The 15,854-nt window shown below is 42.6% G+C and overlaps 1 protein-coding gene across 3 annotated transcripts in view; it reads left to right on the forward strand.

Moving 5' to 3' along the window:
• The window catches only part of Mtus2 (microtubule associated scaffold protein 2), a 386,941-nt gene that overhangs the window by 215,134 nt on the left and 155,953 nt on the right, over window positions 1–15,854 (forward strand). For all 3 annotated transcript variants that reach the window (XM_042685472.1, XM_042685473.1, XM_042685474.1), the window contains one exon: window positions 11,629–11,790. In XM_042685472.1, the coding sequence (XP_042541406.1) occupies window positions 11,629–11,790 (162 nt within the window). The remainder of the gene's footprint in view (window positions 1–11,628; window positions 11,791–15,854) is intronic.

Below are 15,854 nucleotides of genomic sequence, written 5' to 3' on the forward strand. Positions count from 1 at the left end.
ACCCCAAGGTCCTACCAGAGAGGGGTCAAACCAAATGCCAAAATCCATGTGTTAATTCATAGTACTCCTAAGTAGGAACACCCCGCATTCAGGAGAAGTTACCCCAAAAAGGGAACAATAGGGATTGTCAGTCAGCACTCATCCTTGCTACAAACACAAGCAAGTTTTCAGTACTACTTCTTAGAGACTAATGAGCACAATCCAAGTATGGCTTATGACAGTCAATCCCTGAGGGCTCCAAGATTCAGCAGGCTGGAGACAAAGCACACTGGGGTGAAGAGTCCCAAGTTAGAATCCTCTGCCCTTTGAGTCTCCACAGGGTTCTCCTGAGCCTTTCTGATGTCTTATTGCTTCCTGTGAAGACACTCCTGTGCGACTGGCACCAGGCCCCCATATGCTAGTGCCTTCTCCCTGGGGAGGGGAGCTCCCTCGCCACCACAAGGCACTCCCTGCAGACAGCAGCAGCTGCTGGCAGTCTTCTGTCTGGCTGGCACTTGACTACTGCTGAAACTGGCATGCCCTCTGGCAGGCACAAGGCCTCCTGAGCAGATGGCTGGGAATGTAAGCGTGGTTGCAGGCTTGAAGTGTACCTCCCAAGACAAGCCCGAGCTTCACCCTTGTCACCTGTCACCTTCTGAGAGCCTACTCTGTCTCTTGTAAATGTTCTGGCTTTATTCAACTCATGAACAGAACTTCAGACATGTTCTGCTAGTGAAAGTAAAATGGTGCAGAAATGGAGGGACAAAGGGTGAACAGATGCAGCAGTGGTACTCACTGACACTATGTTGTAAAACTATGCAACTTGTAGGTAGGAATGGGAGGGAAAAAGTGGGAGAGAGCAAGGGAAGGGGTGACATTGTCCATAATGAAATGTACTTATTACTTGACTTACCAAATTGGAACCCCTCTGTACATCACCCTTAGAATAGCAAATTTAAAAAGAATTAAAGCAAAGAAAAAAAGAAAATAAAATGAGCCAAGGTGCTGTAGCTCATGCCTATAACCCTAGCAACTTCAGGAAGCTAAAATCTGAGGATTGGTTCAAAGCCACCTGGACAGAGCAGGGTTGTTGAGTCTTTTATCTCCAATTAACCATCCAAAACCTGGAAGTGTAAGTATGGTTCAAGTGGTAGAACACAAACCTTGAGTAAAAGGCCAAGAGAGAGTATGAGGCCCTGAGTTCAAGCCCCAGTATTGGCACAAAAGAAAAGAAATTAGAAAAGAAAGATGAGCAAGTCAGAATTAAACAGGTTTGACTTGCTGTCTTTTCTTCCTCATTTCAAGCCATCTCCTGAGGTCTGTCACCTCAAACACCCTTTTGATCTGTAGCTTTGAAAATAAGACCTGAATTTGGTCTTTGCAGTGCCTTTTTGGCTTCCTGTTCTCTGCGCAGCATCCTGTGGTATCTCCCACTGGCAGCTTCTTCTAATTAGAGCCTAATCCCATCCACTTCTGGGGATCCATCCCAAAGAATTATAGTTAGATGGTTACAGCCATTTCTGAGTAGAGGGATATGAACACGAGGCTGCAGAGAGGAGAGAAGAAGAGACCCATTCAACCTGTCCTCCTCCTCCTCTTCTACCTCCCCTTCCTCCTTCATCCCCTTTTCTCCTCCTACCCCTCTTCTTCCTCCTCCTCTTCATCCTCTTTTCCTCCTCTTCTTCCTCTTCCTTTTCCTCTCCTTTCCCTCCTCAACCAACACCCTTGCCAGCACACGAGCAGCACCTCTTTCTCCTTTTTGTTTTTCTGAGACAGGATTTTACTGTGTAACCAAGGCTGCTTCATTCAGTCTTCCTGCCTCCATCTCCCTAGGATGAACCAGCACATTCCAGTTGAATTTTTCATTTTCCCTCTGAAACTCACTCTTTGGCCAAACCAGCTAGTTACCTTGCCAGTCATTTTTCCCTTCCCTATACTGTGGGTCCTTCTGAAGCCAGGTTTTTAGATCCTGGGACCAAAGTCCCAGAGTCCTAAGTTAGGTCTGGCCACTCATCCTCACATGTCAAATAAAGAGATATGTGGTGAAGGGCAGGGAAAGGAGATTTGCTCCATGGCAGCCATGGGGAGAAAGCACTTCAGTACATCTTGAGCTGTCTTCAGGGGCACAGATATTGGCTTCAGGTTAAATAGGGAGAAATGGGGGCAAGGAGGGAGAAAGAGAAAGGTGTATACAGTAAAATACTCCCAAGTCACAGGTGTGTCCTGGCTGACCATTTACTTAGACTTTGTCTCTGGAAGAATTCTGTCATCACTTTACCCTTGGGCCAGAACAACACAGTGGGTCATCTCCTGAGTTTTAAGACAATTAAGAGAAAGGCGTTGCCCATCTAAGAGGGGCAGTTTGCCTTATACACAATATACTTGGGAATCTTCTCTTCTTGGAGCCCAAGGTGTTTATAAAGTGACTGCAGCAGAGAACAAATAGTTCAGTGCAAAGGGCACAGATACAAAGTTGGGGAACTGTGAGTTAATTCCCAGGAGCCAGCAAAAGCATGTTATAGCTTGCCTCTTATACGTCCTCCTGTCACTGTGACTTCACGGGGCATTTTTTCCCCTGATCTTCCTTCCAGGTCTGGATGTCTTGGATAGCCCCTCCCCCAGGCTCCTGGTCTAAGCTTTCTTGGCATTTTATAGGTACTTGTGAAGGTGCAGCTCACCTTATTCCTGGCCATTGCATTTCTTTTCCTGTCTTTTGAGAATTCACAGAGTGGCCAGCATATCTCCAGTACAGGGGCTTGTCACAAGAATGACAGCAGCCAGCACTTCCTGGGCTTTCTGTGTCTTTCTTAAATTTCTACACCTTCATACATTCATGTGACATGTGAGCCTGTCATGATTAGCAACCCCAACCCTCATCTTAGTGGTGAGGTGTAGCACAACACCTGAGCCCTTCCTGGTGCCCAGCCCAGGTTCTCATGGAGGACAGGAAGGTGTGTGTATAAGCATTATGGTGAGTCAACCACCTTTTGAAACTTCCCTGACTCTGAGTCTTGACAGGTTTTCCTTTGTAAGAGCTGCAGAGCTTTAGCTTCTCTGGCTAAAGAGTGAGATTCCACCGGGAAATGGAACATTTGAGTTAAGTGTCCTGGTTCATCACAATAATTCCAGCACTCAGCAGATGGAGACTTCCCTTAGTCAAATATTTCCTTTTGAAAAAGAATACCTCTGTAGAACTGGCAACAGATCTGACTGACTTTACTTCTTTAATGTGAGAAATAAAATATCCAATATGTAGCAGATAGTGAATAAAACATTTCATGGGTGCTTTAATAATTAATCCATTTTTTGTCACCACATGATAAATGCTACTGAACAAATGAAATATGTATCAATTAACTCATCATGCAAGCAGAACATTATGCAGCTTGATTGCCTGGAATTCTTTTTTATTAACAACAAAAGGCAATGAAGAGTATAGTTTAATTATTATAATATTGATAAATATTCAAAATCAATGAAATACATTTCTTAGAGTTTGGCTATAAGGCCTTTCTATTATTAACCTTCTTTTTACCCCTACATATTCCATATTCTTTAAGAAGCTCATTTGGTTCCAGTTAACGTTTGTCTTTCATTGCTATTATTTCTTCCTTGTACAATTTAGGTGCTATTATTGTCATTACCAATAAGTGAGTTATTAAAAATAAATAAGTAAATAAAATTTGAGAAGACTATGAAGCCTAGTGCTGGTGGCTCACGCCTGTAATTCTAGCTAGTTAAAGGCTGAGATCTGAGGTTTACTGTTCAAAGCCAGCCTGGGCAAGGAAATCCATGAGTCTCTTATCTCCTGTCAACAAGCAAAAAGCTGGAAGTGGAGCTGTGGCTCCAATGGTAGAGCACCAACTTCAAGGGAAAAGCTGATCAAGAACACAAAACCCTAAGAGTAAGTCCCGGTACTAGCTCACAAGACAAAATAAAATAAAATCAGACCAAGGATGAGGAACCCTAAATTCTCATCCTGATGTTAGTCATAGTCAGGATTCCCCCCTGTGCAGGGGATTAAGGGGGCACTGGTTACTCTCCTGGAGAATGATTGGTATCCTGTGAATCTACCCTTCTTTTCCCTCTACCTACAATCCAATTAGAATTTCTTTCCCTTAGCAGAAGCCTTGCAGATCTGGATTTGCATTCCTTCCTCTTTCTGTGACTGTCTTACTCTGTTTTGTGCTGCTATAGCAAAATATCCCACACTGGATCATTCATAAAGAATAGAAATTTATCTTTTGGAGACTTAGATCACAGTCAGTTTTGTTGTCTGGTGAGGTTGCCGCTTCCCTAGCAAAGGATTGGTGCCTCATCGCATGAAGAAGGCGGAAGGACAAGGAAGCTGTGTGTGGCCGGAGGGTCTTGAGGCTGCATCACTCTAAAAGCTCTATCTCCTTTTTTGCCAGTCCTGGGGCTTGAACTCAGGGCCTGGCACTGTTCCTGAGCTTCTTTTGCTCAAGGCTAGCACTCTACCACTTGAGCCACAGTGCCACTTCTGGCTTTTTCTGTTTATGTGGTACTGAGGAATCAAACCTAGGGCTTCATGCATGCAAGGCAAACACTCTACCACTAAGCCGCATGCCCAGCCCCTAACAGCCCTACCTCTTTATTCTCTCACTTTGACCACATCTGCATTCGGAGGAAATACATTCCAAGTATACATAAGAAACAGCCTCATCCAAGGTCATTAAGATTTATATCTATTTTTTCCAAAAGTTTAATATTTTTAGCTCTTATTAGTATGTTAATAATCTACATGGAAAAAACACAACCTTAAAACTGACCAAACACTGTTGGATCATGCCTGTAATTCTAGTGATGCAGGAGACTGAGATATGTGCGTGGCCAACAGAAGCCAGCCCAGGCAGGAAAGTCTGTGAGATTCTTATCTCCAGTTAACCACCAGAAAGCCAGAAGTAGAGGTGTAGCTCAAAAAGCCAGAAGTAGAGGTGTAGCTCAAATGATAAGAGTTTGGCCCTTGAGTGGAAAAGGAAGCACATGAGACCCTGAGTTCAAACCTCAGTACCAAGGAAAGCATCCTGTATACATATATACACACTCACACACACACACACACACACACACACATACATACACACCTCAGTATCAATGAAAGCATCCTGTATACACCTACACACAAACACATACACACACACTTGAGTACCAATGAAAGCATCCTGTATACACGCACATACACACACACCTCAGTACTAATGAAAGCATCCTGTATATACACACATACACACACCTCAGTACCAATGAAAGCATCCTGTATACACACACATACACACACACACACACCTCAGTACCAATGAAAGCATCCTGTATACACACATACACACACACATATACATAACATACACACACACACACTCACACACAAACCCTTAAAGCTTTTAGAATATACAGAAGGTATCTTTACACTATCACAAGGAATAAAAGTCTGAAACACAAGCATAGGTCCCATGGTTTCCCTTATTTGCAATAACTAGTATATGTCTAGGACAAGCAGAAAGGTCAGATAAGATGATGTTAAGCAAAATGAACCCCAAGATAGGGACACAAGTGGTTTTTTTCTTTCTTGCTATTGTTTCTATTTATAAGGTGATTGTTTTGTTGCTTTGTATGTCTCTCCCCCACAGCATAACCCCTGTTTTCACTGTATTTGATGTTGGTATAATTTGGGGAGGGGAACGGAAAAAACAAATTGTTTAAACAGGGATACAGGTTGACCCATTGCAACAACGAGATGTGCAAGACACTATGTTCAAAAACAAACTTTACAATTTAGGCGGTGGGTGGGGGGAGGAGAGTGTAACTGAGGAAATGGGAGGGAAGAGATGGTAGGAAAAAGACAAAGGAGGAGGCAACAATGCTTGATAAGAAATGTACTCATTACCTTGCTCGTGTAACTGTAACCCCTCTGTACAGTATTTTCACAATAAAAAACTTATTTAAAAAAATCTGAGACACAAACTATAAAAATAAATTGTATTAAAGTGAAAAAAGTGGCTGAAGGCACCACAGAGTAGGAGAGTATTTGAAATATAAAGCCAGCAAAAGATCACTATCTACTGTACCCAAGAAACTAGGCCAAAATATTTAATAGAAAATTGGGCAGAAGTTATATATGAGCATCATAGAGTTAACCTTGAATAACCAATATCTAAATGGAACAATAATCTCAGTCTCATGACTTCTCCAAGACTGAGAGCAAATCACTCTCATGTCAGATTGATTGCTGAAATTAAAGTCCAGTAAGGCTACCTTCTGCCTATAGTTATGTGAATAATTGCCTACCGTCAATGTGAATCTCAGTAAGCAATCCAAAAGCAGTTGTTGATATTTAGGACAGATGGAGACATTTCCTCTGTCTCATCAGTTTCAGTGGCATGAACTAGTGGTGTTTTGCTGGGGGGTCCATTCTGTTACTCATCTAACCTTTCTCTCTTTTAAAGTCCTCTTTAAGGGGTTTCAATTCAAAATGCCAATTCATGAGTACAATGCAGTTTGGCCAGTGACGCCTCTCATTCTCCCCATTTCGCCCGACCCCACCTATCACCTTAAATTATCTGGTTTCATTTTCACATACATATATTAAGTGTTACGACTCTATTCACCCACTTTTTACTCTTTCCATTTGTCTGCCTTCTTCTCCTAAAGCTCTACTTCCTCAGGGAAAACATATTTCAGATTCCTGGTCTTCATTTTGTTAAACTGTAAAGTTAGTTGTTCAAAGAAGTTACAGCATTGGAATCCTTATTGTATACCATATTGTATACATTGAATAATTGTATACCATACTTCAGTCAGTTTATATATAGAAGCAGAGGTTCCTGTATGTTTTATTTAGCTCTAACTTCCACATATGAAAGAAAACATGTACCTTTTGTCTCTCTGAGCTTAACTTACTTCACTTATAATCTCATTGTGTGTGTGTGTGTGTGTGTGTGTGTGTGTGTGTGTGTGTGTGTGTGTGTGTGTGTGTATGCCAGTATTGGAGTTTGAACTCAGGGCCTCATAAACTCCCTTAGCTTTTTTTGCTCAAGGCTAGTGCCCTACCATGTGAGCCACACTTCCATTCTGGATTTCTACTGGTTAACTGGAGATAGGAGTCTCCTAGACTTTCTGCTCAGGCTGGCTTTGAACCATGATCTCAGATCTCAACCTCCTGAGTATGTAGGATTACAGGCTTGAGCTACCAGAGCTCAACTTTTCTATGTGGAAAATACTTCATCATATTTTGAAAAGCTTACACTTAATCTTCCATCCTGCAGAGATGATTGGACTTACCACAGTCTTTCCCTCTCCACTTAGAGGAGCTGAAATCAAATGAGCTGCTGGGAGACTTTGTAAGTTCCTATGAGAAGCTGATTTATTCTAATGACTAGCTGAAAATTTTAAATTAGTATGCAAGTTAGCAATTAACGTGAGCAAATACAAGGTACCAGACACTAGTAAGTGTTTTCTTGTACTTTCTCACTTGTGAGAGAGAGGGGGGAGAGACAGAGAGAAAATATAAGAGTACTGGGCCTATAATTCAGAGCCTAATGCTATCATTTGGGTTGCATAGGGGTTTTTGTTTTTGCTTCTGCTTAAAGCTAGTGCTTTACCACTTGAGCCACACCTCCACTTCCAGCTTTTTGCTAGTTAATTGGAGGTAAGAATGTCACAGACTTTTCTGCCCAAGCTGGCTTTGGACCATGATCTCAGATGTGAGCTACCAGTGCCCAGTTCTCTCACAAATTTTATATCTATCTATCTATCTATCTATCTATCTATCTATCTATCTATCTATCTATCTATCTATGTCCTTGTGGTAGCTCTTTGGGTTCTCCCAAAACTCTATGAAGTGACTTATCCCACATACAAATGGGGAAACTGAGGAACAGAAAGTAAATTGGTTCATACTCTGACTGTGTTTTCCCCAGCCTACACCTTGCCACAGTTTCTGCCATTCTGTGGCCAAAAGGAAAGACAGAGAGGTTGCCTGCAACATGTAGGCCTGGGTAGATTGGGGTTGGCTGGAAAGGAGAAGCCTGAATTAGCTGTGCTGGGTGAACTACTTCTAACAGTCTGAATTCTCCAGTGGTTTCTTTTTTCTGGCTCACACTGTTTATTTCCTTGTTTTCTTTCTCTTCGTAAGGAATGTTTTTATGTTGCCAGCATTGTTGTGAAGTACTTGGAGCTGTTAGAATCTCTCACCCATTTCCAAACTCAATGTTTTTCACCTATTGAATAATATATATTTCATTGAATAATATATATTTCATATTTCATTTATTGAATAATACATCTTTAATTACTAGTTCACTAGAGCCAGACTCCAAAGCGTAGAGCTGTTTAATCCCTGCCATATCCCACACTAATGAACACACATGATACTGTTCTGTGTGTGTGTGTGTGTGTGTGTGTGTGTGTGTGCGCGCGCGAGCACACGCAATGGAGCTTGAACTTGGAGCCTCATGCTCTCATCTTGATTTTTTCACCCCAGACTGGTGCTCTATCACTTGAGCCACAACTCCAGACTTTTCTGCAAGGCTAGCTTCCAACTGGGATCCTCAGACCTCTCCCTCCTGAGTAGCTAGGAGACGTGTGAGCCATCAGCATCCATCTCATTACATTGTTCTTTTATTTTATTCTTTTTTAGTTTTTGGTATCGCAAGCCCCATCTGAAAAGGGAGGGGTGAGGCCTTCTTAGCTCAGGCATTTCACATATTTCTCCTCAGCCAAATCTCTAAATTGACATGTTCACTGAATAATAAATTTTAAGGGAGATCATACCAGATACAAGAGGATTTGATCAAATGGCTTTTGAACCCTGCAAGTAATACAAAATATTTCTGTTCTGATGAAAATTTAATAAGTTGACAAGCAAAAGACTGCACCGACACATTTGTGCTTGATGCAGCTTCTACCTATCTCCCTGACTAGCTGATTCTGGCAGCATGTCAGCAGCACGCTGAACTGTGAGGATTCCATGTGAAATACCTCTCATCCCAAGTGCATCCTTGGTGTGAAATATCACATACAAATTCAAGATTCCCTGATTTCTGTAGCACAGGAACTGGAGGGCCTGCCAAACAATTCAGAAGTGAAGCCTCACTGTTTTGTAAGTGCATGGTGTTGCATTTCCTGGCTGGGTTTGGATCAAATGTACACATGCTTCTGTATATGATACCCAGGACACTGTGCAGACTCTATCCGTGGAGTTCCAGCCTCTTTGTTCAGTTTACAGAGATCAAGTGCATCCCCTCTGCTATGCTTACAATGATGGAAATGATTGCACAGTACCTTAAAAGAACTGGGCAGGGGGAGTGGGGTCGGCACTGGTGGCTCAAGACTGTACTCCTAACTACTCAGGAGGCTGAGAGCTGACAATCGTGGTTAGAAACTAGCTTGGGCAGGAAAGTCTGTGAGACTCTTATCTTCATTTAACCACCAAGAAGCCAAAGGTGGAGCTGTAGCTCAAGTAGTAGAGAGCTAGCCTTGAGCAAAATAAAGCTCAGGCACAGAACTCTTAAATTCAAGCCTTAGGACCAGCACCAAAACAAAAACAAAAACAAAAACCCTGTAAGACACAAGATACATGTTCTGTTTCCAACAAATAGAACAAAACAACAACACAACAAAAACAAAAACTATTTTTTTTCCTTCTTAAGTGTGCTTCTTTTTGTTGGGGAAAAAAATCACAAATTTCACTGATTTTTAGCAGGTTTCTAGTCCTCAAAGGAGGAAATGCAGACACCCCCCTTCTCAAATTGGAGAGATGTGGTGTGACCCCCTAAAGCCATTCTGGTCATTGCTGCACGGGCTCTATTGACATAGCATGTTATGGTATCCTTTTAAAATGATGAATATTTAAAAAATAGCTTAATCTTTCTCTCCAATGCTGTGTACTTCTAATTCATGGTCATGATCCTATGATTGGACAGGTTTGTTCAATCATCTCAGTACAATCAGAAGATTTATCATTTAATAGGAACAAGATGATGGTTTCATTGTCTTCAAAGATGCCTATCTATATATGTATATATGTGTGTGTTTGTATATACATATATATCACAAAAGGGTTTAGAAAATCTAGAGGAAATGTTGGGCCATGCAACATTTCATAGTAAATTTCATACAAATACACCAGTGTGCCATGCCTGCAGGCTGCCAGTGTGTCAGGTTGTAACCAGCGTACAGCATACAACAGATGAAAGAGTAATTTCTATACTATTAACTGTAGCTATCCACTCAGGCCTTCTGCCTTTGAAATAAATCAAGTAGGTATGCTATCCTTCCAGTCTGGGTAGGACTCAGTTCTTCAGACAAAAAGCTTGTCTAAGCCAGGTGCTTGTCTGTATAATCTTAGTTTCTCAGGAAGCTGAGATATGAGGGTTGTAATTCAAAGCCACCTGGCAGAAAGTTTGTGAGACTCTTCACCTCCAATTAACCACCAAAGAGCCAGAAGTGGACCTGTGACTGTAGTATCAGCGTTGAGGAAAAAAAAAAACAAAAAAAAAAAACAAAAAATCTAAGTGCCTACACGCCCCAATAGTAGTGCATGCATGCGCACATAGACACACACATACAGAGAGAGAGAGAGAGAGAGAGAGAGAGAGAGAGAGAGAGTAGGCAATCCAGGTGCATGCCTGGATAGAAACTGAGACCATATCCTAAAAATAACCAAGAAAAAAAACCAGCCTGGGAATATAGTTCCACTGATAGGACTCCACTGAGTTCATATCCACCCCCCCCCCCCCCAATTACATCCAGACTGAGCATGGTGAGGTATTTTTCCTTGTCATTATTTCTTGAGCGATACAGTGTAATGATAGTTCACATAGCATCTTCATTGTACTGGCTATTATACCTCACCAGAGATGATTTTAAATGTGCAGGATAATGTGCCCCATTCTACATAAGTCCTGGGCCCTATTACACAAGAAGCACCTGAGGGCCTAGACAACCACAGGGGCTCTTGGAACCCAGCCCCCATCGATCCAAAGGGATAACTGATATTTGATTCTCATTTGTCCTGGGTTAATCACACTCTTGTTTCAAGAAAAGTGCCCATCACTTTCTGTGAGTGACCCACCCCATTCTGTCACACATAAGCAAAGTGAGTGCACACGTGCGTTAAATTTCAGAGAGGGTCTTGGATTTTGTGGCGCCTCCTTTGATGTAGAGTTTAAATGACAGCCATTTATTCGTGTCTTATTTTGTGAAAGGCACTGGGGCTTGAACTCATCTCCTCTTGCTCTGGTTTCTCTTTTTTCACTCCACGCTGGCACTTTGCCACTTGAACCATGCTTCTACCTCCAGCTTTGTGCTGGTTAATTGGATTCGGCTGCTCTGGCTGGCTTTGAATGGTGATCCTCAGATCTCAGCCTCCTGAGTAGCTGGGATTACAGGCAGGAGCTGTCAGGGTCCAGCTACAGGACAGGCATTTATTTAGCTGGGAACTAAAAAGAGTTACTTTCCACACTTGGTTGCAGGGCAATGCTTCCCAAGGTCACCCACTTACGAAGTCAAGTTCTAAGGCAGATGTCAGCCTTATGACTGGATGGCCAGTGTGAATGGCAGGGTGTCCTTCCCCCACCCACTCCACCACCCTTGCCCAGGGTCATAATTAACATACTCTCTGCTCCACAGGTTCGACGTTAGGGAATGAAGAACAGCCAGCTCCAAAGGCAGCTCTGTCTTCTAAGGACATGCCCAAGGGGCCCAGCCGAGCAGCCCCTCCACCCCCTTCCAGTGTGACCACACCCCGCAGGAGTTTACTTCCAGCGCCCAAATCCACTTCTGCACCTGCTGGTAAGAGTTTGTGAACTGGGAATATGGCTTAGTGGTAGAGTGCTTGCCTAGTATGCATGAAGTCCTAGGTTCGATTCCTGAGTACCACATACACAGAAAAGGCTGGAAGTGGTGCTGTGGGCTCAAGTGGTAGAGTGCTAACGTTGAGCAAAAGAAGCCCAGGAACAGTGCCCAGGCCCTGAGTTCAAGCCTCAGGACTGGCACAAAAAACAAAAAGAGTTTGTGCCTTGTAGAGGCTCCATCCACACTGTCCAGTGCCCTTTCTACACTCATCATAAAGCCTTCTGAAAGTCCCCATTCTGGGGAGGATTTGACAGATGACTTCTAAACCATACCAATAACGCTGTTTTAAAGGTACTTTCCAGTCTTCATCTGTATACATTCTTACAGCGGCTTCTCACTCCTCTCCTTGTCTGGTAACCCTGTGAATCTCGCTGTTTCATTTGCAGAAAGCAAGAACCAAGCTATTTTAAGCAGACTGGCATTTGGCTCAGGGAAATGGGTGCCCAGGAAATCCAGAGGGGCAGAAGAGCTCTCTGATGGAGCTCCGGGAGTGGGGTTCAGAACTCCATGGAGCACTGCTGCCCCCTGCTGGCCGATGGCTCACCCCCTCCAAAGCTGGACGGGACCCAGGGATCAGCTGGGCGTACCTGCAGCAGGGTCACAGGCTGCACCCCTAGGTCCATGCCAGCACAGTTCTGTCTTTCCACTCTCCTTCACACTCAGTGCTGACTGGGAAGAGACTCTGAGTGTGAGGCCTGCCAGGGTTACGCAGGGAGTTTGTGTCTTCTATGTCTGCTGCTTGATGCATTTCCTTTCTCTTTGCCTTTTCCTTTATTTTCTTTTTTCATATTCCTTCATTTTTTTTCTTAAACATTAAAATGATTTGCTGGGCTCCAGTGGTTCACTGCTATAATCCTAGCTACTCACAAGGCTGAGACCTGGAGGACCACCGTTTGAAGTTAACCCAGGCAGAAAAGTTTTTGAGAATCTAGCCTGGTTAACCAGCAAATAAGATACTGGGCTGGGAGTATGTGGCTAAAGTGCTAGAGTGCCAGCCTTGAGCAGAGAAAGCCTTGCAAAAGCACTAGGCCCTGAGTTCAAATCCCAGTACTGGCAACACACACGCGCACACACACACAAATTGGTCACAAATTAGTAAGTTATCTTTCTTTAAAAATGAAAACAACAATAACTTTCAAGTATCTATGGATCATACTCTATCTCTGCTAGTATATTAATTCATTATTTTTTAGTGCTAGGATTGAATTCAGGGCCTGGGAGCTGTCCCTGAGGGTTTTTTGTCCAAGGCTAGCATTTTACCACTTGAGCTACAGCTCTACTTTGAGATTTTTTGGGTAATTAACTGGAGATAAGAGTCTCACAGACTTTCCTGGCCAGGCTGCCTTTGAACCACGATCATGCTTTTACTTTTATTATTTTCTACTCTTGGCCTTAGCTGCTTTGTTGTTTTCTTTCCTAAAATATCACAAGGAGAATTAAGTGATCGACGTGTTGTCTAGTGCATCGCTGGCACATCCACACAAAGAAAAACCTTTTCCAAGTGACCTTAAAGTCCAGCAGGTTTGATTGTGTCCCTAGTGATAAATCCTCTGGGCTCAGAAACAATATGCAACAAAGAAGGTTTAAACTGTTTTCAATAATTACATTCTTGGTGGTAGTGTTTGTATTGTGATCCTAACACTCTAAATGTGTGTATTATGAGATATGCATACTTGTGTATTATTATTATGGGGTAGCATATGAACTCTTTAAAAATAATCCTCGCGCTATCCTCTGGAATGTTATAGACAATGACTAAAGCAATGTGTGCTCATATTGTCTCTAAATATATTTCCCATTAAAAAGAGACAGTGGTTTGAAGAAAAAGCTGGCTGTGGGCCTAGGATAGGACATGTAGACCTCAGAACAGGTTGCCCTTCCAAAAACCAGGAAGTCAAAGACTTACAAGGGTTATATCAAAAGACTCAAGTGTCCACCCGAATAAGCTTCTACTGGTAATAATAGGAGTCATAATAACAAAAGCCAGGCGCTAGTGCCCTGTGCCTATAATCCTAGCTACTCTGAGGATCACAGTTTGAAGTAGCTCAGCAAAAAGCTGGTAGTGGAGTTGTGGCTCAAGTAGAGCACCGGCTTTGAGCAAAAAAAGCTAAGGGACAACACCCAAACCTTGAGTTTCAGCCCTAGTTCTGGCACAGAAAAATTAAATAACAATAACATAAAATTTAAATTTTTAAAGGTAAGTACTTTTAAAAATTTAAAGATAAGTATCAGTAATATTACTATGGATTAATATTCAGCAAATTATAACTATGCCCTTAAGTACATGTGAGGCAAAAAAATGAACAAACAAACATAAAGCTAGTCACTAACAAAGATGCTAGGAAGCAATTTCACCTTTTTGAAATCTGGCATATAAATGATAATTGTGTGTATGTGTGCTGATTGGACTTGACCTTGGGCCCTCATTCTTTTGCCTAGGTTTTTCTGCTCACAGCTGGCACTATACCATTTGAGCCACATACTAAAGAACTCCATAAGGATAGAGTCAGACTGTGAGACACTTATTAAGACAAATGAACTAATTTACCCAGTAATAGAAACAAATTGCCAAAAGGTAAACAAGTATCCAAGTACAGCAGATGTAGATTACCAAATAGATATATCAATCAATTCCAAAGTCTGGGCCTAACATTAGATTCTAATGTGTTAAACATGTGTTAAACAAACACATGTTGAAAGTTTTTTGAAAGTCAGACATAGTAATTCCAGCACTCAGAAGGGAGAGGCAGAAGGATCATGAAACCAGCCTGGGTTACACAGGAAGACTCTTATCCCAGGAGAGGGAGAGACAGAGAGACAGACAGAGAGACAGACAGAGAGACAGACAGAGAAGAAAGGATGAAAGAAAGAGAAGGAAGGAAGGAAGGAAGGAAGGAAGGAAGGGAGGAAAGAAGGAAGGGAGGGAGGAGGAAGAAAAATGAAAGAAAACAAGGAAGGAAGGAAGGAAGGAAAGAAAGAAAAAAAGAAAAAGAAAAGAAAGACAAAAAGAAAGGAAGAAAGGAAGAAAGAAAGGAAGAGAGAGAGAAGGGGAAGGGGATAGGAGAAGAGTGAGGGAGGGTAAAGAAGGAAGAGGGTGAAATGTTTATTGGGAACTTAATGATTTTAAGAAATTGTTATATTTTAAGTGTGATGTAGCATCTGAGGATATGTTTTTTAAATTGTTTTGTTGTCTAAATAGTTCTACAAAGGAGTTGCTATCTGACAAAGCAGTGTATGCACACAAAGCATCTTGATCTGACAAAGCAGTGTATGCACACAAAGCATCTTGATCTGACAAAGCAGTGTATGCACACAAAGCATCAATGTCACCCATTTCATCTTTCTTCCCCATCCATCCCAACCCTCCCCCTCCCCTCAGTGTAGTAGTTACCACTGTCTCCCCCTCCCCAACCCAGCTTTTCTCTTCCTTTGTCTACTCCTCCCCCTTGATCTCACCTTTCACCTTTCAAATAGCCATTTCTGAATGTTAATCTTATTGGGCTATAAGCCTTTCTAATGAATTACTCTGTGTGAATTCTCTCCTGTGTAAGAGAAGAAAAAGAGCAGAAAGGGCCAGTTCAACATACCAACAGGTCTCACGGGGGAGGAAAGCTTGGGAAGGGCAACCAAGTCTCCTTCAGCCTGGCTGAAGGGGAAATAGCGAGGTGCCCCCCCCATACTTACAACTAGGGTCTCTCTAATAAAATATTAGGTGGGAAGGGTGAAGTCAGGCAGGCAGATGGAAGCGGGTGAGTGGAGGCTGGATGGGTGAGCAGTGATACTTTGAGAGAGGCATTTCAAGGTCTCAACAGCATCTTTGTCCACCAGGGATGTCAGCATCAGACATTGACCGTGGCCCCAAGCTCCCTTCAAGGACCTCTGGCTGCGTTTGTTCAGGGGGAGGAGGGGGAGATGATTCGGTGGGGTTGTTAGCAGACAGTTCTAAGATCTGGCTGTCAGGGGAAAGGTGAGTGCTTTCAGTTCAAGTCATTTTTCATCAT

The sequence above is a fragment of the Dipodomys spectabilis genome, unplaced genomic scaffold (assembly GCF_019054845.1).
Source record: "Dipodomys spectabilis isolate Male_0828 unplaced genomic scaffold, ASM1905484v1 ptg000095l, whole genome shotgun sequence".
NCBI classification, from domain to species: domain Eukaryota; kingdom Metazoa; phylum Chordata; class Mammalia; order Rodentia; family Heteromyidae; genus Dipodomys; species Dipodomys spectabilis.